Here is a 15,213-nt window from a genome sequence, read left to right on the forward strand (position 1 = left end):
AATGAAGATAAGCTGTTGCAATATGAGGTGAAAGTGAGGAGGATTAAGCTTCATGGAAAGAAGTACAGATTTTAAAAATGTTAATTAATTACCTGTTACAGTATCCCCCTGTTTTACCAGAAGATTTAAAGTGGATGAAAGATCCTGGGGAGTGTGACATCTGAGACAGGAGTGAAAGGGGTCTGCTACTTGATGAATTCCCACTGGTACGAGGAAGTGTCAAATTGTGGATGAGCTAAGCCTGCTTAAAAGAGAGAGACTACACAGCAGAGGACCCTGACGTACAGCAAATAAACTTAAGAGTTGGATGATTGAATAAAGAACTAATTAAACCATACATAAATAAAATAAAAATACATACTTCAAAGACTTAAAGCATAAGAATAAAGTTGCCCTGAATAAGAGAGAGACTTAGTTTTTGAAACTACAATGAAGAAAGAAGAAAGAAGATTGAATGGACTTTTTGGGTGAAGGGGGTGTAATTGTGGGACTCCTTATTATCTTAGGGTTGGTCTGGTTGAGTTACTATTATAAGCATGTTTTATGGGGGAAAGCTTATTCATTTTGGAATGTGGAATACTTATTACCTGATTGTGTTGAGTGTGATTGTCCCAAAGTTAGTGCAGGGAGGATGGGAGCAGAATATATTCCACCAGATGATTCGGGATATAGCGAATGAGACAGAAGCTACTGAATGTTGGATTTGTAGTCATGGGCCTACTTCCCAGCGTGAGGGATGGCCACTTATGGTAGGAACATTATTAAGTCAAAAAGGATGGAGCACTTTAAGGCCTCAAAATTATGAGATGACTGAAACTTTACTTGATCCAGGACAAGCTATAGTAACACATGAAGGGACTTCGCCAGAGGCCCCAGCATGCATTACTTGGGAGAAAGATGAGAGATGGACCCAAGATAGGGATAACCCTCTCCACACACATCAAATAGAACTTGGTCATTATCCCAATTGCAATCTCCTTCTCCATGTATTCAAAACAGAGGCTTCTGAAGATATTAGCCTCCTAGCCCGTTTGGAACACTCAAGAAGGGTAAAAAGATCTGATGGAGTTGTTTCACCAGAATTGGGCACTCACATTAAACAGGCCCAGGCAAAAGTAGCCAGCAGGGGTCGTGATCCACCAAAGGCTCCTATCAAAGGGCTGCCTCAGGGCCAGGGGGAACCACCTGTTGAAGGGCCACAGCAGAGTAGAGGAGAATCAAATCCTGCAAAAGTGGTAAAAGGGGTGGAAGCCCGCCAGGAAGTGCCTAAATCGTTGGTAGCCAAGGGAGGCTTGTCTCAAGGATTGTATTGGATCTGTGGACAATGGGCAGGAAAGATTTTGCCGCCTTTTTGGGAAGGTACGTGCACGATTGGTACCCTGATGTTATCAGATGTGACAATATACCCAGAACAACAATCCCAGGTGACTTGGAGAAGGGAGCGTGAAGAACAGCGTTTGAAAAGAGCTTATGATGAAACACTTGGATATGATCCAGACCAAACTTATTTAAATGAAGGAGAAAGGCTGGGAGCCATCTTGTTCCCTGCTGTGGGCGTAGCTCTAAATATAAAACAGATTCGGAGACTCTCAGCTCAAGTGGAGAGGCTGGCGAACAAAACTGTGGCTGGAATAAGAGCTCTGCAGACGGAAGTTGATTCCTTGGCAGGGGTCCTGATGCAACACAAGCTTGCTTTGGACTACCTATTGTCTGTAGAAGGAGGACTATGTTCTTTTCTAAATACCACGTGTTGCCACTATATAAACAAATCAGGAGAGGTTGAATCTGATATAAATAAGATACAGAAAGTAGTATCTACCATCAGAATTGGATACGCCCCAAAGGGAGAGAATGTTTTTGGTTGGTTAACTGATTGGTTGCCGAATTTCCGATGGTTAAAAGACCTCATCGTCGTAGGATTTGTTATCTTGATAGTTGGTATTCTAATCATGTTCCTACTACCTTGTGTGATTGCTTGCTTAAGAAATATGATTGAAAGAATTGTTACTATAGCAAATGCCCGACATGGAAGTCAATTGAAACAACTTATGACTATGGAGATAGAAGAGATGCAACAGTTATCCAGGGGAAATAAGGCAATATAATCACACTAAGGGTGTGACTCCGAAAAATGAAGTTTTCTTCGTCACAAGATTTTGTGGGGTATGTGGCAGCAGCTAAATAGAAAAATAATTATAACCTAATGAAATTAATGAAATTAAATGAAGTCTTACCTTAAAAGAGATTCCTAATAGTGTAGGGAAGGAATTCTGGTAATAATTCTGGTGGAAGGGAAGAATAACAGATGGTATGGAGGACAGGAAGGCAAGAGACCTATCTTATGTCAATATTTGAGTAAGCCAAGGCTGGGCTAAATGTGGAAGGTTACAAGAGTTGGTGCCAAGAACAAATTGATAATTATTAATCTAGGGAGAAGCAAACATCTGAAGATATGGTATAACAGCGCCACCTCCTGTCTGGTTGATGTAAATAGCAGGCAATTGATCAATTGAAAGAACTAATGTATTGTGAATGTATTGTGAATGTATTGTGAATGTATTGGGAAGACAATTAAGGAGAATTAATAAGGAAACGCTTGCTTTGGATAGGTTAAAGATACATATGTGAAGATGTGTGGAATCATATAATATGATGTGTGAAGAAATATATGAAGTTATGATTCATTTTAAAGATTCATTTTAATGTAAATCATTTGGGAGCGTGGTCAGATGATGTAAGGGGGAAGTTGTGGAAAATATAATATTTTGCCAACAGATGTTCTTGCCAACAAATGTTCTTGGCCACGATTCGAGGACAAACTGATTAGATTGTGTAAATGTTAGGACTCTTTTACGCATGTGCGAACTGGATAATTTTGCCTATAAATACTGGGTGGTTTTGGGTTAGTACTTTGTACCTCATCAGCCAGATTGAAGCTGAGGTGCCCTTACCCGGGTAAGCATTAAATTCTGTGAACTTGCAAAGCTGTCTCTGTCTCTTCCTTCTTCTTCGCTCTCCTGGATTATTGATTGGGGACCCCTCCCCCCCGCTACAGAATGTTGGTGTAAAGTGAGGTGACATCAATAGTTACTAAAACACTATCCTCCTCTACTTTGAGGTTTTCTATAACATTAATGAAGTGCTTGGTGTCTTTGATATAGGAATCACAGAGAGGGACAAAGGGTTGGCAGAAAGAGTCCAGATACTTAGCGACTGGTTCCAACACTGAAGAAGAACCTGAAATAATGGGTCGGCCTGGGGGGGGGGGGGGGAATAACACCTTTGTGAATCTTTGGTAAAGTATAAAAGATTGGTATTCTAGGGAATTCTTTCTGAAGATATTTAAATGTGGAAGAAGAGATAAATCCCAGGGATAATCCCTCTTGGCACACAACCCTAATAAGGGACTGTATGTGTTTAGTGGGGTCTGTAGCAACAGGTTTATAAAATTTACTATTAGATAACTGGCAGTTGATTTCCTTAATGTAATCTTTTTTGTTGAGTAGCACTATAGCTCCCCCTTTGTTTGCTGGTTTCCAGACTACCTCTTTAAGGTTACTCAGTTTGTTCAAAGTGGTTCTTTCAATGTCAGACAAATTAGAATGGAATGGTTGTCTGTGGGTGATTAACTTATTGAAGTCCCTCTCTACTACTTTTTCAAAGCACTTGATATGTATGCTGTCTGTGGAGGGGCAAAACTTGCTTTTAGGTTTGAAGGGATCTATGGTGGAATTGGGTATGCTGTTTGTGAAAACCTCTCTTAGGCGGATGGTTCTAAACAATTTAAATAAATCTATGCGTGCTCGGAATGCATTAAATTTTGGGGTGGGAACAAATGATAGACCTTTATTTACTACTGACCTTTCTAAATCTGATAACTTGTAATCGGATAGATTGACAATCAAGTCAGGCGTCTTCGATTTTGGCCCCGTCGAAAAAAAGTAGTGGAGGAAGATGATCGGTTCATATTTCTTTGTCTGTTAGATCGTCTTAAAGAAGGTGTGTCAGAGGCTTCAGAGCTTTCAGTTGTTCTCCCTGGGTCTTCCTCTGTGGAGGAATCTGCAGACTGAGGATGAAAACTGACTCTTCTCCTAGAGGGGGCTTGCTCTTTGTCCAATAGCCATGGGTAGACTCGATTGGACAGATAATCATTGCGATCTCTATCAAATTTTTTGATTTTAAATTCCTTCACCTGGTTATATAAATCACTACATTTTTTGTCAAGAGTCTCAAGCATGGTAGGAGAAGTTGTGTCTTTCATAATGTTTTCCATAAGATTAGTAATTTTAGTTTCTCCTTCCTTAATAGTGGCATTGGATTTCATAATTAGTAGGGCCATCAAATCCAAAGAGCATTTATTTAGAATCTTAACCCATTGTTGTAAGAAATCCTTGTCTTCTTTAAACATTAATTTGGATTTATTCCATGAAGATTTTTGAGAATGGTGCTCCATCTTCATTATTGACTTCAGCATACATATAGCCTCATGACTCTATGCTTACTTTGTGTATGATTTATCTCATTGTATGTATCCCTGAAGCCTATATACAGTGGTACCCTTGTTCAGACCTGGAACTGTTACATTTGAGAGCGGTTGCTCCTTTTGATTTTGTTTTGGGCCACTGAATTGAGCTATGTACTCGGGATTTTGTTAAATAGCATACTATATGCGCTTTTGACATTATATTTTGACATTATACATAGACTGTCTTGTGTTTGTGCTGTTAGAAATGGAGATGAGCATCACCCCCCGAGTTGGACATGACTAGACTTAATCTCTAGGGGAAACCTTTACCTTTACTATAACTAGTGGTGATAACCATTTAAAAAAACTTGTAGCATAAAATGTTTAAAAGATGCTAACTTGTAGAGTTCATGTTAAAATCATTAGCTTTAAACTTAAAATTTTGTTTTGTAGCTGGTCTACAGTTGTTTAGTAAACATGCTGTTCAGTTCAGCACTTGCCTTCTGGAAAATTATGTCTTGCTGTTTGAAGTAATGTCTAAATGGTGTGGCCACCAGAATGTAGAACTGAAGAAAGCTGGACATTCTGCTTTGGATGCTTTTCTTAAACAGGTACTTTAAGTGCAAACATCGTTTTATCAGTTTAATTTTTGAATGTGAAATATTATACAGAAGACGGGAGGTTTGTTTTTCACATTCCTCACTTAACTTTAAAATCAGTGAATTATGTAGGAAATCTATATTTTTGTCTTTCTTTATTTTTATTCCCCTACCTTGCTACCTCTTTGTTCCAGTTTCTCTTTGCGTGAATGCAATAGAAAATGTGGGGAATTAAGAATACTTAGTGTGTGTATAGTAATGCATTTTCTGATCTAATTAATACTTACAGAGCAATATTTGCATGGGGAAGGAAAAATCTAGTGAAAGAGTAGAAATAAAGGAGCATCATTTTTTGTTCCCTTTCTTCCACTTTCCCTCCATCTTTATCCTTGATTATATCTCTGGTTGGTTGCAGTGGGAGGAAGATTGTGTGTGCACATATTCCACTGAGTTGAGGGATGCAGTTTCTGGCAACCTAAACTTACCAAATTCAAGATCCAGACAGCTATCCTTATGCCAGATTGGAATTGTTTATTTTTTTATGCATTTTCCACTTTATAAAATGACTGATTTCATATACAATTGCAGGTCTCTGTGATGGTTGCAAATGATGTAAAAATGCACGAGAACAAACTGCACTACTTCATGGAACAGTTTTATGGAATAATCAGAAAAATGGATGTTAGCAACAAAGAACTGTCCATTGCTATTCGTGGATATGGTCTATTTGCTGCGGTATGTTGTTTTAGTGTGCTGAATAAGTATGATTGTATTTTTTATATGGGAGGCTTGATTTAAATGAACGTTTAGCTCCATTAGTCATATGTTTTTACTAAATTTGTATTTTCATTGGAAATAAACCTTTCTGATATATTAATTAGAAAAATATCATTTTCTAAGATATAATTATCTTTTGTTTTTTCTAATTATTACACCAGTGGAGTACTTCTGAAGTAGTAATTGATCTTTCCTTTATGATTTAATCAGCATGGGGTAAATTTTGCTGAGAGTTTCAACACCAGCAAATGTTGTATCTTTGGGCATAGCGGGGAAGTCCTGGAATCAGCCACCAGTGGATACAAAGGGCCAAATGTACTGTAACCTTTTAAACACCATTTTATTATAGAAAGGTAGAACATAGTGTTATGATTTCCCAAAATTCCCAGCTACACAAATTGCAATTTCAAAACCTTAAGATATTTTAGTATATAAATGCCATTAGAACAGTGGTTCTCAACCTGTGGGTGCCCAGATGTTTTGGCCTTCAACTCCCAGAAATCCTAACAGCTGGTAAACTGGCTGGGATTTCTGGGAGTTACAGACAAAAACATCTGTGGACCCACAGGTTGAGAATCACATGTCCAATTCTGGGGGGTGGTGCTCATCTCCATTTTAAGCCAAAGAGCCAGTGTCCATAGACGCCCCCATGTCATGTGGCCAGCATGACTGAATGGAGTGCTGTTACCTTCCCGCCAAAGTGGTATCTATTGATCTATTCAAATTTGCACATTTTCGAACTACTGGGTTGGCAGAAAGTGGGGCTAACAGTGGGAGCTCACCCTGCTCCCTGAATTCAAACCACTGCTCTTTTGGTCAGCAAATTCAGCAGCTCAGCAGTTTAACCCACTGTGCCACAGGGGGCTCCTTCATATAAATGCAAGAGGACCGACCCTATATATGTATAACATCGGTATAGAAATGTGGAGCAACAAAACTTAGTTACTTGTCTGTGTGAGTGCTCAAACTAGTTTAGACTGTATTTTTGTGACAAGCTGTATGTATTGTTAAAGTGATATATTTGAACCGGATTTAATTTTTGATACTTGTGCTTTCTCTTTCATTTAAAGCCATGTAAAGCTATCAGTCCAAAGGATGTTGACTTCATGTATGTTGAACTCCTTCAGCGCTGTAAACAGATGTATCTCACTGAAACAGAAACCATAGATGATCATGTTTATCAGCTTCCAAGTTTCCTTCAATCTATTGCTAGTGTTATATTCCACTTGGATGAGGTAAGTAAGCATTTAAATCCTATTTGAGAGGCTATTATTTTGTAATTTAAGATGTAGTGAGGACACAAGTGCAAAGTTTCTGTCCCAGTTCAAAATTTGATGTTTTTGTTTAAGTGATCATGCAGTAAGTAATTTTCTAATTTGCCATTCTTTGAATTCTTCTCCTACCTAGATTCCAGAAGTATATACCCCAGTTCTTGAACGTCTGATTGTGGTGCAAATAGATAGTTTCCCACAATACAGTGTAAAAATGCAATCTACGTGTTGTAAATCCATTGTAAAGATTTTTTTAGCCATGGCAGGCAAAGGCCCTGTACTCTGGAGTTTTACAGGCACTGTGGGTAAGTTTTTAATTACCTTGACATTGGTTCTTTTCCTGATCATGTTTGTTCAAATATGACAACCTTTGAAGAATTGGGCACAGAAGTAACAAAACAAAGTAATATCTGAGTGTCGAATTATGTGTTGCTTCTATTGTTCAATTTTGTGTTCTCAGGTTCTGGTAACTTTCACTGTCCTCAAACTGAATCCCTTCATAATGCATTTATTTTTCTGACTCCTCCTTCCCACTCTTTTTCTGTAATATGGCCTATCTTTTTTACTTTTTTCAACCTTGTAACATTTTCTAGATCCTCTCTCTTTGATTAAAAGTTGAATAGGAACTCAAAGGTCATCTAGTGCAGTCCTTAACATTTATAAGGAATCTGATAACTACAACAATCTCAGTTAAGTTGATCAGGGAGTAAGGAATCACTAGAGTTAATGGCACAGTCTTCAAATACTTCACAGAACAAAACATTTTCAGCAATAATAGTTTGTTAGCATTTTATTTATTTATTTATTTATTTTCAATATTTATATCCTGCCCTTCTCCCCGCAAGGGGGACTCAGCGTGGCCTCACATGAGCATCAGAGGATACTAACAGCATAAATACCATAAAAATTACAATTCACAATAAAATCATTTTAAAACATTGTACATCATCAGTAAAATTTAATAATAAATAAATTACCCTTCCTTCTCTATATACTATGTTTAAATTTTCATACCATTTTACAGCTAAAATGTTATCTGAGAGTTCCATCGCTTGAAATAGAAAAGAGAGACCCAAACTAAAATTTCCGTGGTGGTTGTGGAATTTAGCATGTGACTTTGGGACATGATTGTTTGCCAGGCAGTTAACCTCATAGATTATTCCTGGAAATTAATGAAGATAGTAGAACAATGGAAAGTGGATATTAGCATACTTAGTGCAGTATAGCTGAAGAACAACAGTATTGTTAATGTTTTGTCATGTACAGGCATTTTCAGTGTTACTGTGATCAATTACCATTTATTTTATTTTGCAATTACTTTTTCACTGATAGCAAAAAGCCACAGATCCATGGAAATAACATATTATGCCAAAATAGAATAGTGAGATTTCCTATGGAGATAAACATCAAGATGTTTTATTATAACTACAACACTGGTTTAATTTTCTTTTACCCATTCAGCTTTTCAGCACAATTCACTTCTGTTCTCATTCAATTATGGGTAATGTCAGTCAAGGTAATGATAAATATTTAAACTTCTTACATTTCTCCCACTAATTACATATTTCCATCTTTACCATGAGTATAAATCGCTGCCAATTTAGGCAACCTGTTTTGCTAATAATAACAACAATAATAAACAATTTTATTTTTACACTACCCTATCTCCCCCTTGTGGACTCAGGGCAATTTACACATACAAAGGTAAATATTCCGTGCCCTTGCTACACAAGACTAACACTGTTTCCCTCTTAAAAACTTTGAAAGATGTTCATTTGTGTAAGAAAAAAGACAAGTGCTAATTCAATGTATCCCTCTCCCCTCCGAAATATACCATCTGTGTACTTCTCAGCATAAATCCTTTCTTGGTCCTTCCTCTTTTTAGTGCTGTTTGTATCCCTGATAGAATATGTATTATAGAGTCAAATGTTATCTCTAGAAAGTTATTTGTATTTGTGTGTCGTCAAGACATTCCTAACTGATGGTGAAACAATTTGTCCACAGAGGATTTGTCACTGCTTTCCTCTGAGGGTGAGAAAGTGTGACTTGCCCAAGTTTATCAACTGGATTTCCAGTGCAGAATGGGAATTTAATCCCTATTCTTCCAGTCTTAATTCAATATACAAAGCAGTACATAGAATCAAAGAGTTGGAAGAGACCTCATGGGCCATCCAGTCCAACCCCCTGCCAAGAAGCAGGAATATTGCATTCAAATCACCCCTGACAGATGGCCATCCAGCCTCTGTTTAAAAGCTTCCAAAGAAGGAGCCTCCACCACACTCCGAGGCAGAGAGTTCCACTATCGCCTCCTTGTTTTTCCTTTTTCTACTGACATAAGAAAAGAATCCCTTTTTATTGTTTTTAATGTCCCTGGCACCACAATAGCTCTCATTCCTTATATATGTGTGTTTGTATGAATCACTCATATACACTCAATTTAGTACCTCATAAGTGGGATTAAACAGTTCAAATGCTGCTACCCTGCTCCAAGATCAATAAATTTAAAATTTGTACATGATAAAAGATATTATAACAGCTGAACTTATTCCCTTCTACAAGAGGCCCACTTTCCTGTTCTCATCTATTACCTTTGCAATGCCCCTTCTTTTATTCCTTGCAAGTCTGTTGCTGCATTTCCCTAAACTCTTTACCTCTAATCTTTTCTTCCTCCTCACCACAACTTTCAGTCTCTTACTTTCTAGTCTCATGCTTCTTATATTTTGATGCTCACATTCCCTATCTTACTCCCTCCCTTCACCTTGCACCTTCACAGTGTGTCCCCTGCTTATTGCACTCCACTGCTCTCATCATTAACTCTTCATTCTGCCCTATACTCTTTCTCACTCTTGCCTCTTATGCTTGCTTCTTAAATGTTTGTGCTGCCTTCCTCACCTTGCATCTTCACAGTGTGTTCTTCCTTGTTCATGTATTTTCTCATGCTTGAAAGACAGAACCAGACGTACTGTTCTGTAGAACAGTTTGACAGGATACTTTATGTTTTAGAATTGAATACAGATTTAAGCCCAGTATAGGCAATTAGCAATATCTGTGAAATGATTGTGAACATTCCCGTTAATACAAGCAGGAGAATTCCAGAGATACTTTTTAGTCATTGATTTGATGTGGTTTTTAACATTTTGCTATGTATTTACTTTCAGTGCATCAAGGTTTAATCAGAGTCTGTTCTAAGCCAATTGCCTTTTCAAAGGTATGTTTGCTGGAGTTTATGTGTTTGCAATTGTATTAGTCTACTGTAAAACTTGAGAATCAGTTTTTATAACATCAAACTTAATTTTACTTTAATATGTTAAGCAAGGAAACAGGAAAATCTGATAAAATGCTGCAGAATTCATGTTCTTTTGAAGATGAGTAGTTACATTAGTACTTTACTTAGGCAATCCCTTGTAGCCTGAGGATAATGGTCCTCCAAGTGTAGTCTCTCAGAATTGGGTCCGTAGGTGGCTGTGGAGTCCTATTTTTGATCCACAAGTTCTCTCGCACTGAGGACATTGGTTTCCAGGTGGAAGGTGGTACCGGTCAGAGTTATTTTGATGCACCTTCGTCTTGGCATGATTTTCTCTTTCGCCCTCCATTCGTGCCTCTTCGAATTATGCAGCACTGCTGGTCACAGATGACCTCCAGTTGGAGTGCTCAAGGACCAAGACGTTACAGTAGTTCAGATTATAAGTTTATCAGGAATCTATTAGAACTTTAAAATTGTAGCAGAGTATGGGTTTCATCAGTAATTAATCGTTACTAGTTACTTCCATTTTCCTCAGAAAATCCTGAAACTGATACCTTAATGAGTCTTCATTGAAGTAGGTTTCACTGTAATAGTTTTTTATATTTTTCTTCTATAAATAGCTTTTAGAGTTTTGCCAATTTTCAGTGAATGAGATGAATTATTCAGAAGAAAGCTGGCTAGAGCCAGCATGATGCAATGGTTTGAGTGTTTTACACAGACACTGAAAGATCAGAATTTGAATCGCCATGTGGCCCTAGAAACCCACCAGTGGGTGGTCTTGTTGAAGTCAATATATTCAGCCTCAGAGAAAGGCAAGACTTTGCACTCTCTGCCATGAAAACCCAGTGACAGGCTGTCTTAGGGTTGCCTTAAGTCAGAAATTATTTTAAGGCACATGAAAAGAAGTTGATCATTTTTTAGAAAATGATGTCAGATTCTCAACCTCCCAAATGAGACTGTAAAGTTTTGCAGAGAGTACAGTACTTTTTAACTAGTTCTAAGAATTCTGTAGTATTCAGCTAGCGCTCTGTGTGTATGGATTCCACCATCCATGACTTAAAATATTCAGACAACACATGTGTCTCAAAAGCGAAACCTGATTTTGTCAATTTTTATAGGTGATGCCATTTTGCTACATCATTGTATAATGAGACATGAGCATCCACATTTTTTAGTAATTACTATTGTATTTTCTAGAGAATAGGACATATTATACAGTAGTAATACAAAAAAACTTGGAAGAATAGTGGTGCAACATACTGAAAATAGGTAGTTTTGTTTAAGTTTCTGCCAATACAGCTGCTGATGTGATTGTGTGTGGCATACACCTAGCTATAAAGAGGAAGAGATCAGTATTGTGTCTTGTGTCTTGTAGGAGTATTCTGGGAAATATATTTCAAGTTCAGAAGAGCAACCTGCATCTGGACAAGTTGGAAGTGGGAAATGGAAAATACCTACATATAAGGACTACCTGGGGCTTTTTCAAAGTTTACTGAGCTGTGACACAATGAAGGTAACACACTGTTGCTGAGATAGTTATTGAATGAATTATTATGTTTCAGCAATTTGGCTTCTTAGTAAAGCTCAAAATAATTTTATTTCCTTAGCATATATTACCTTTCCATCCCCTGTCCTCCTTAAATAGCCTTCTTGTTCATATTCCACCATTTCCTTGGACTGTCCGACCTTTGTTCAAATATGCATGCTTCTAATTGTTTTATTTAAGTGGATTAGGGATAAAGCAGATGTTGTCCCATTATACTTCACCCTATTTTTTGGGGAGGGTTTTCCTCAAATGTTTATTGCAATGCTTCCATACTGTTTAGAATACCAATTTGTGAGGATAAATACCTTTGGAAAGGGAAAAAGTAGCGTGCAAGTAGTCCTGGAGTTGAGGCGTCTTCTTGACGATGGGCAGGAGCTGTGAGTCCACTGCCTTCTAGTCTGCCTTGCGCCCACTATACTTCCCACTATTTTTTACTGTGGGTTTTTAAAAAAACAAATATGGATATATGGTTTTTATACTGTCCTTGCTCTGAATCATACAATTTGATATTAGTTTATGGATACCCTATTCTTTCATCTATTGCTTTCAGAGGATAGTTTTGAATCTAAATTGCAGTGTTAGTGTTACTTGAAGGATATTGCAAATATTCTTCCTGGTTTGGAGGATGAATTTTCTGTTGCCAAACCTGAAAACATCATTCCTTTTCTCTATAATTAATTCTGAGAAATTAGCACACTTAATAATAGTAATACTAACTTTATTTTTGTATCCTGCCACAATCTCCCCAAAAATATTTGTAGCTGCTTACAAAAGGCACAAGGTGCCTAAAACAAGACATGACATAAAATATAATATAAAATACAATTGAAGAAACCATGGGATGAGGGCATGGTATAAAGTGCAAGGCTGCATAACAAATTCATAGATCAACTTAGGTACTAGGCATTCTCAAAAGCTTGTTTGAATAGCCAGGTCTTCAGGTCCCTACAGAAGGAGGACAGTGTGGGGGCTTGCCTAATCTCCCTGGGGAGGGTGTTCCAGAGCTGGATGGCCACCACAGAAAAGGCCCTCTCCCTTGTCCCCATCAACCGCGCTTGAGACGGTGGCGGGACCACAAAGAGGGCCTCCTGAGCAGATCTTAGAGTCTGTGCCGGATCATGCACTTAATGTAGTGCACAATTTAAAACCAGTGTTAGGTGTCTCAACCATCTAAAATATATATTCTTTTTTGTTCAATGAAGGACTCTCTATTGGCAGATGAGACTTGTCTGATTATAAATTCACCACTACAATCTTTAAATCGTTTGCTGTATGATGAACTAATTAAGTCTGTCTTAAAAATAATTGAGAAGTTGGATCTTTCCGTTCAAAAAGAGAACATTTGTGAAGAGAAGGTAAGAGTTTTATAAAACTTCTTTTTATTATCTTGCATTTAAGTTGTGCTTTCTACAATTTGTAATGGCATTCCTACCACATCATTCATATTTATAATTATTAGCCGTGTTTCTGTACAGCATTGTATCACAATTCAGTTCTATGTAAATGAGGCTGGGGCTTCTACAATCTCCTCTATCATCTTTAGTATAATTATGAAAAGGAAATCAGAAGCATCCATCTCTTTTTTATTATTAAGTAATTATAATTTGTCAATTTTCCTAATCAGGGTGATAAGGCCAATTAAGCCAAGATAAAAAGGTATGCAAGAAGAGGGGGAAGACGTAGGAACTGCCCACATTTGAAATATGCTTCACATAGCCTAAACTATGACTTATTCCCTTAAGCTTATATTTAGTGACACCCATTTTGTGTTAAAGCAAAGCATAGCCATAATTTTTATTGGAGTCAATAACCCACCTGAACTCTCCAGCTATATGTTCTGTTTGCATTTCCCCCCTCAGGATGGGAATGAAGCTGCCATTGATCTCACAATTCCTTCTTCTGATCCAGCTGCAAACCTTCAGCCAACCAAACCAAAAGACTTCACAGCCTTCATTAACCTTGTTGAATTTTGCAAGTATGATCCATAATCCATCCTAATGTGTTAATGGAGTCCCCTCTAGGATAACATGGGCAGCCAAACCTGTGGTCTGGATATTGCATGGTCTTGTAAAACTGGGGTGGGCAACTGCAACAGCACTTGGGGATTGCATCCAAGCATCTGGAATTACTTGAGAGTCATTTTAAAAATTACTAAGAAAATATAGCAATTTATAGATGAATTAATATACTGAGGAGAGGGAGGGGAGAAAAGGAAGGAGGAGAGAATGGGAGTTTTATCAAGGAAGCAAAAATATTTTAAGCCAGGAGAAATGTGGCGGAGAGAAAAGGTCCTGTTATTCCTTTCATGGATTAAAAGGCACAAGGAATTGCACAACACTTGTTTGCCATAACTAAGGGGAGTCTTGAGTGTATGACAAGACATGGCAAACATTATTTGCTATTATAGCATTGGTGGTCTCTCCACTTTGAGGGGGAGTTTCAGGGGCTTAGGAGGGTTCATATTTGGTCTGGTGGACTGTATGTGACCTATCTCTTCTGTACAGCAGGAAATACCTAGCAATAGTATTGAGCAGTTGGCATACTCACAGTGGTATATACTGAGTATACACCCTGAGTATGCTACTTTATTTTGCAGTGCTTGCCCAAACTTTTAAAAGTAATACTGCATCTCCTGTTTACTGTTTGCCTTTATCTTCAAAGAGAGATCCTCCCAGAGAAGCATGTTGAATATTTTGGACCATGGATTTATTCATTCAGTTACGAGCTGATTATGCAGTCAACACGGTTACCTTTTATTAGCGGGTTTTACAAGCTGCTGTCCATAGCAATGAAAATTGCTAAGAAAATGAGGTATTTTGAGGTAAGAAGAACTTGTAGAGAAGTTAAATTTTGTGATTAGTTAAAGATTATTACTAATGTGCATGCTTTTCTGTTTATATTGAATATAATTAAGACAATTGCTTTGAAATAATTAATCCTATTTTAGTGTTTGTATTTTTTTTTAGGTTTTAAATAATATATTTGTTTTAGAATTGTTAGCCACTTTAGATCTCTTTTTAGAGAGAAAAAGTAAAACACAAACCATCATCATTTTATTACTACCTATCTTATTTCCGAAGATGTGAATACAGTATAGGAAATACCTAGCAAGGACAGTCACTGGTGGTGCCCTTGATCAGGCAAATTTGTTCTTCAGTCTAAAGATTAATTTAAATGTTTAAATTAATTGGGAAGATTATTGCTAGTTCTAGACAACCGTATTCTGAATCAATTTAATTTTCAAGCAATCTTCAAATAGAGCTGTGTTAATTACATCACAGAGATGTTTGGAGATTGCATGTTCCTTTAGA

At 37.4% G+C, this 15,213-nt stretch overlaps 1 protein-coding gene across 1 annotated transcript in view; it reads left to right on the plus strand.

Moving 5' to 3' along the window:
• PRKDC (protein kinase, DNA-activated, catalytic subunit) overlaps window positions 1-15,213 on the plus strand; it is a 122,956-nt gene that overhangs the window by 17,520 nt on the left and 90,223 nt on the right. The window contains exons 10-18 of the mRNA XM_060775277.2: window positions 4,919-5,076; window positions 5,653-5,799; window positions 6,912-7,076; window positions 7,249-7,417; window positions 10,271-10,320; window positions 11,732-11,869; window positions 13,105-13,257; window positions 13,762-13,877; window positions 14,564-14,723. Of these exons, the coding sequence (XP_060631260.2) occupies window positions 4,919-5,076; window positions 5,653-5,799; window positions 6,912-7,076; window positions 7,249-7,417; window positions 10,271-10,320; window positions 11,732-11,869; window positions 13,105-13,257; window positions 13,762-13,877; window positions 14,564-14,723 (1,256 nt within the window). The remainder of the gene's footprint in view (window positions 1-4,918; window positions 5,077-5,652; window positions 5,800-6,911; window positions 7,077-7,248; window positions 7,418-10,270; window positions 10,321-11,731; window positions 11,870-13,104; window positions 13,258-13,761; window positions 13,878-14,563; window positions 14,724-15,213) is intronic.

The sequence above is a fragment of the Anolis sagrei genome, chromosome 4 (genome assembly GCF_037176765.1).
Source record: "Anolis sagrei isolate rAnoSag1 chromosome 4, rAnoSag1.mat, whole genome shotgun sequence".
NCBI classification, from domain to species: Eukaryota; Metazoa; Chordata; class Lepidosauria; order Squamata; family Dactyloidae; genus Anolis; species Anolis sagrei.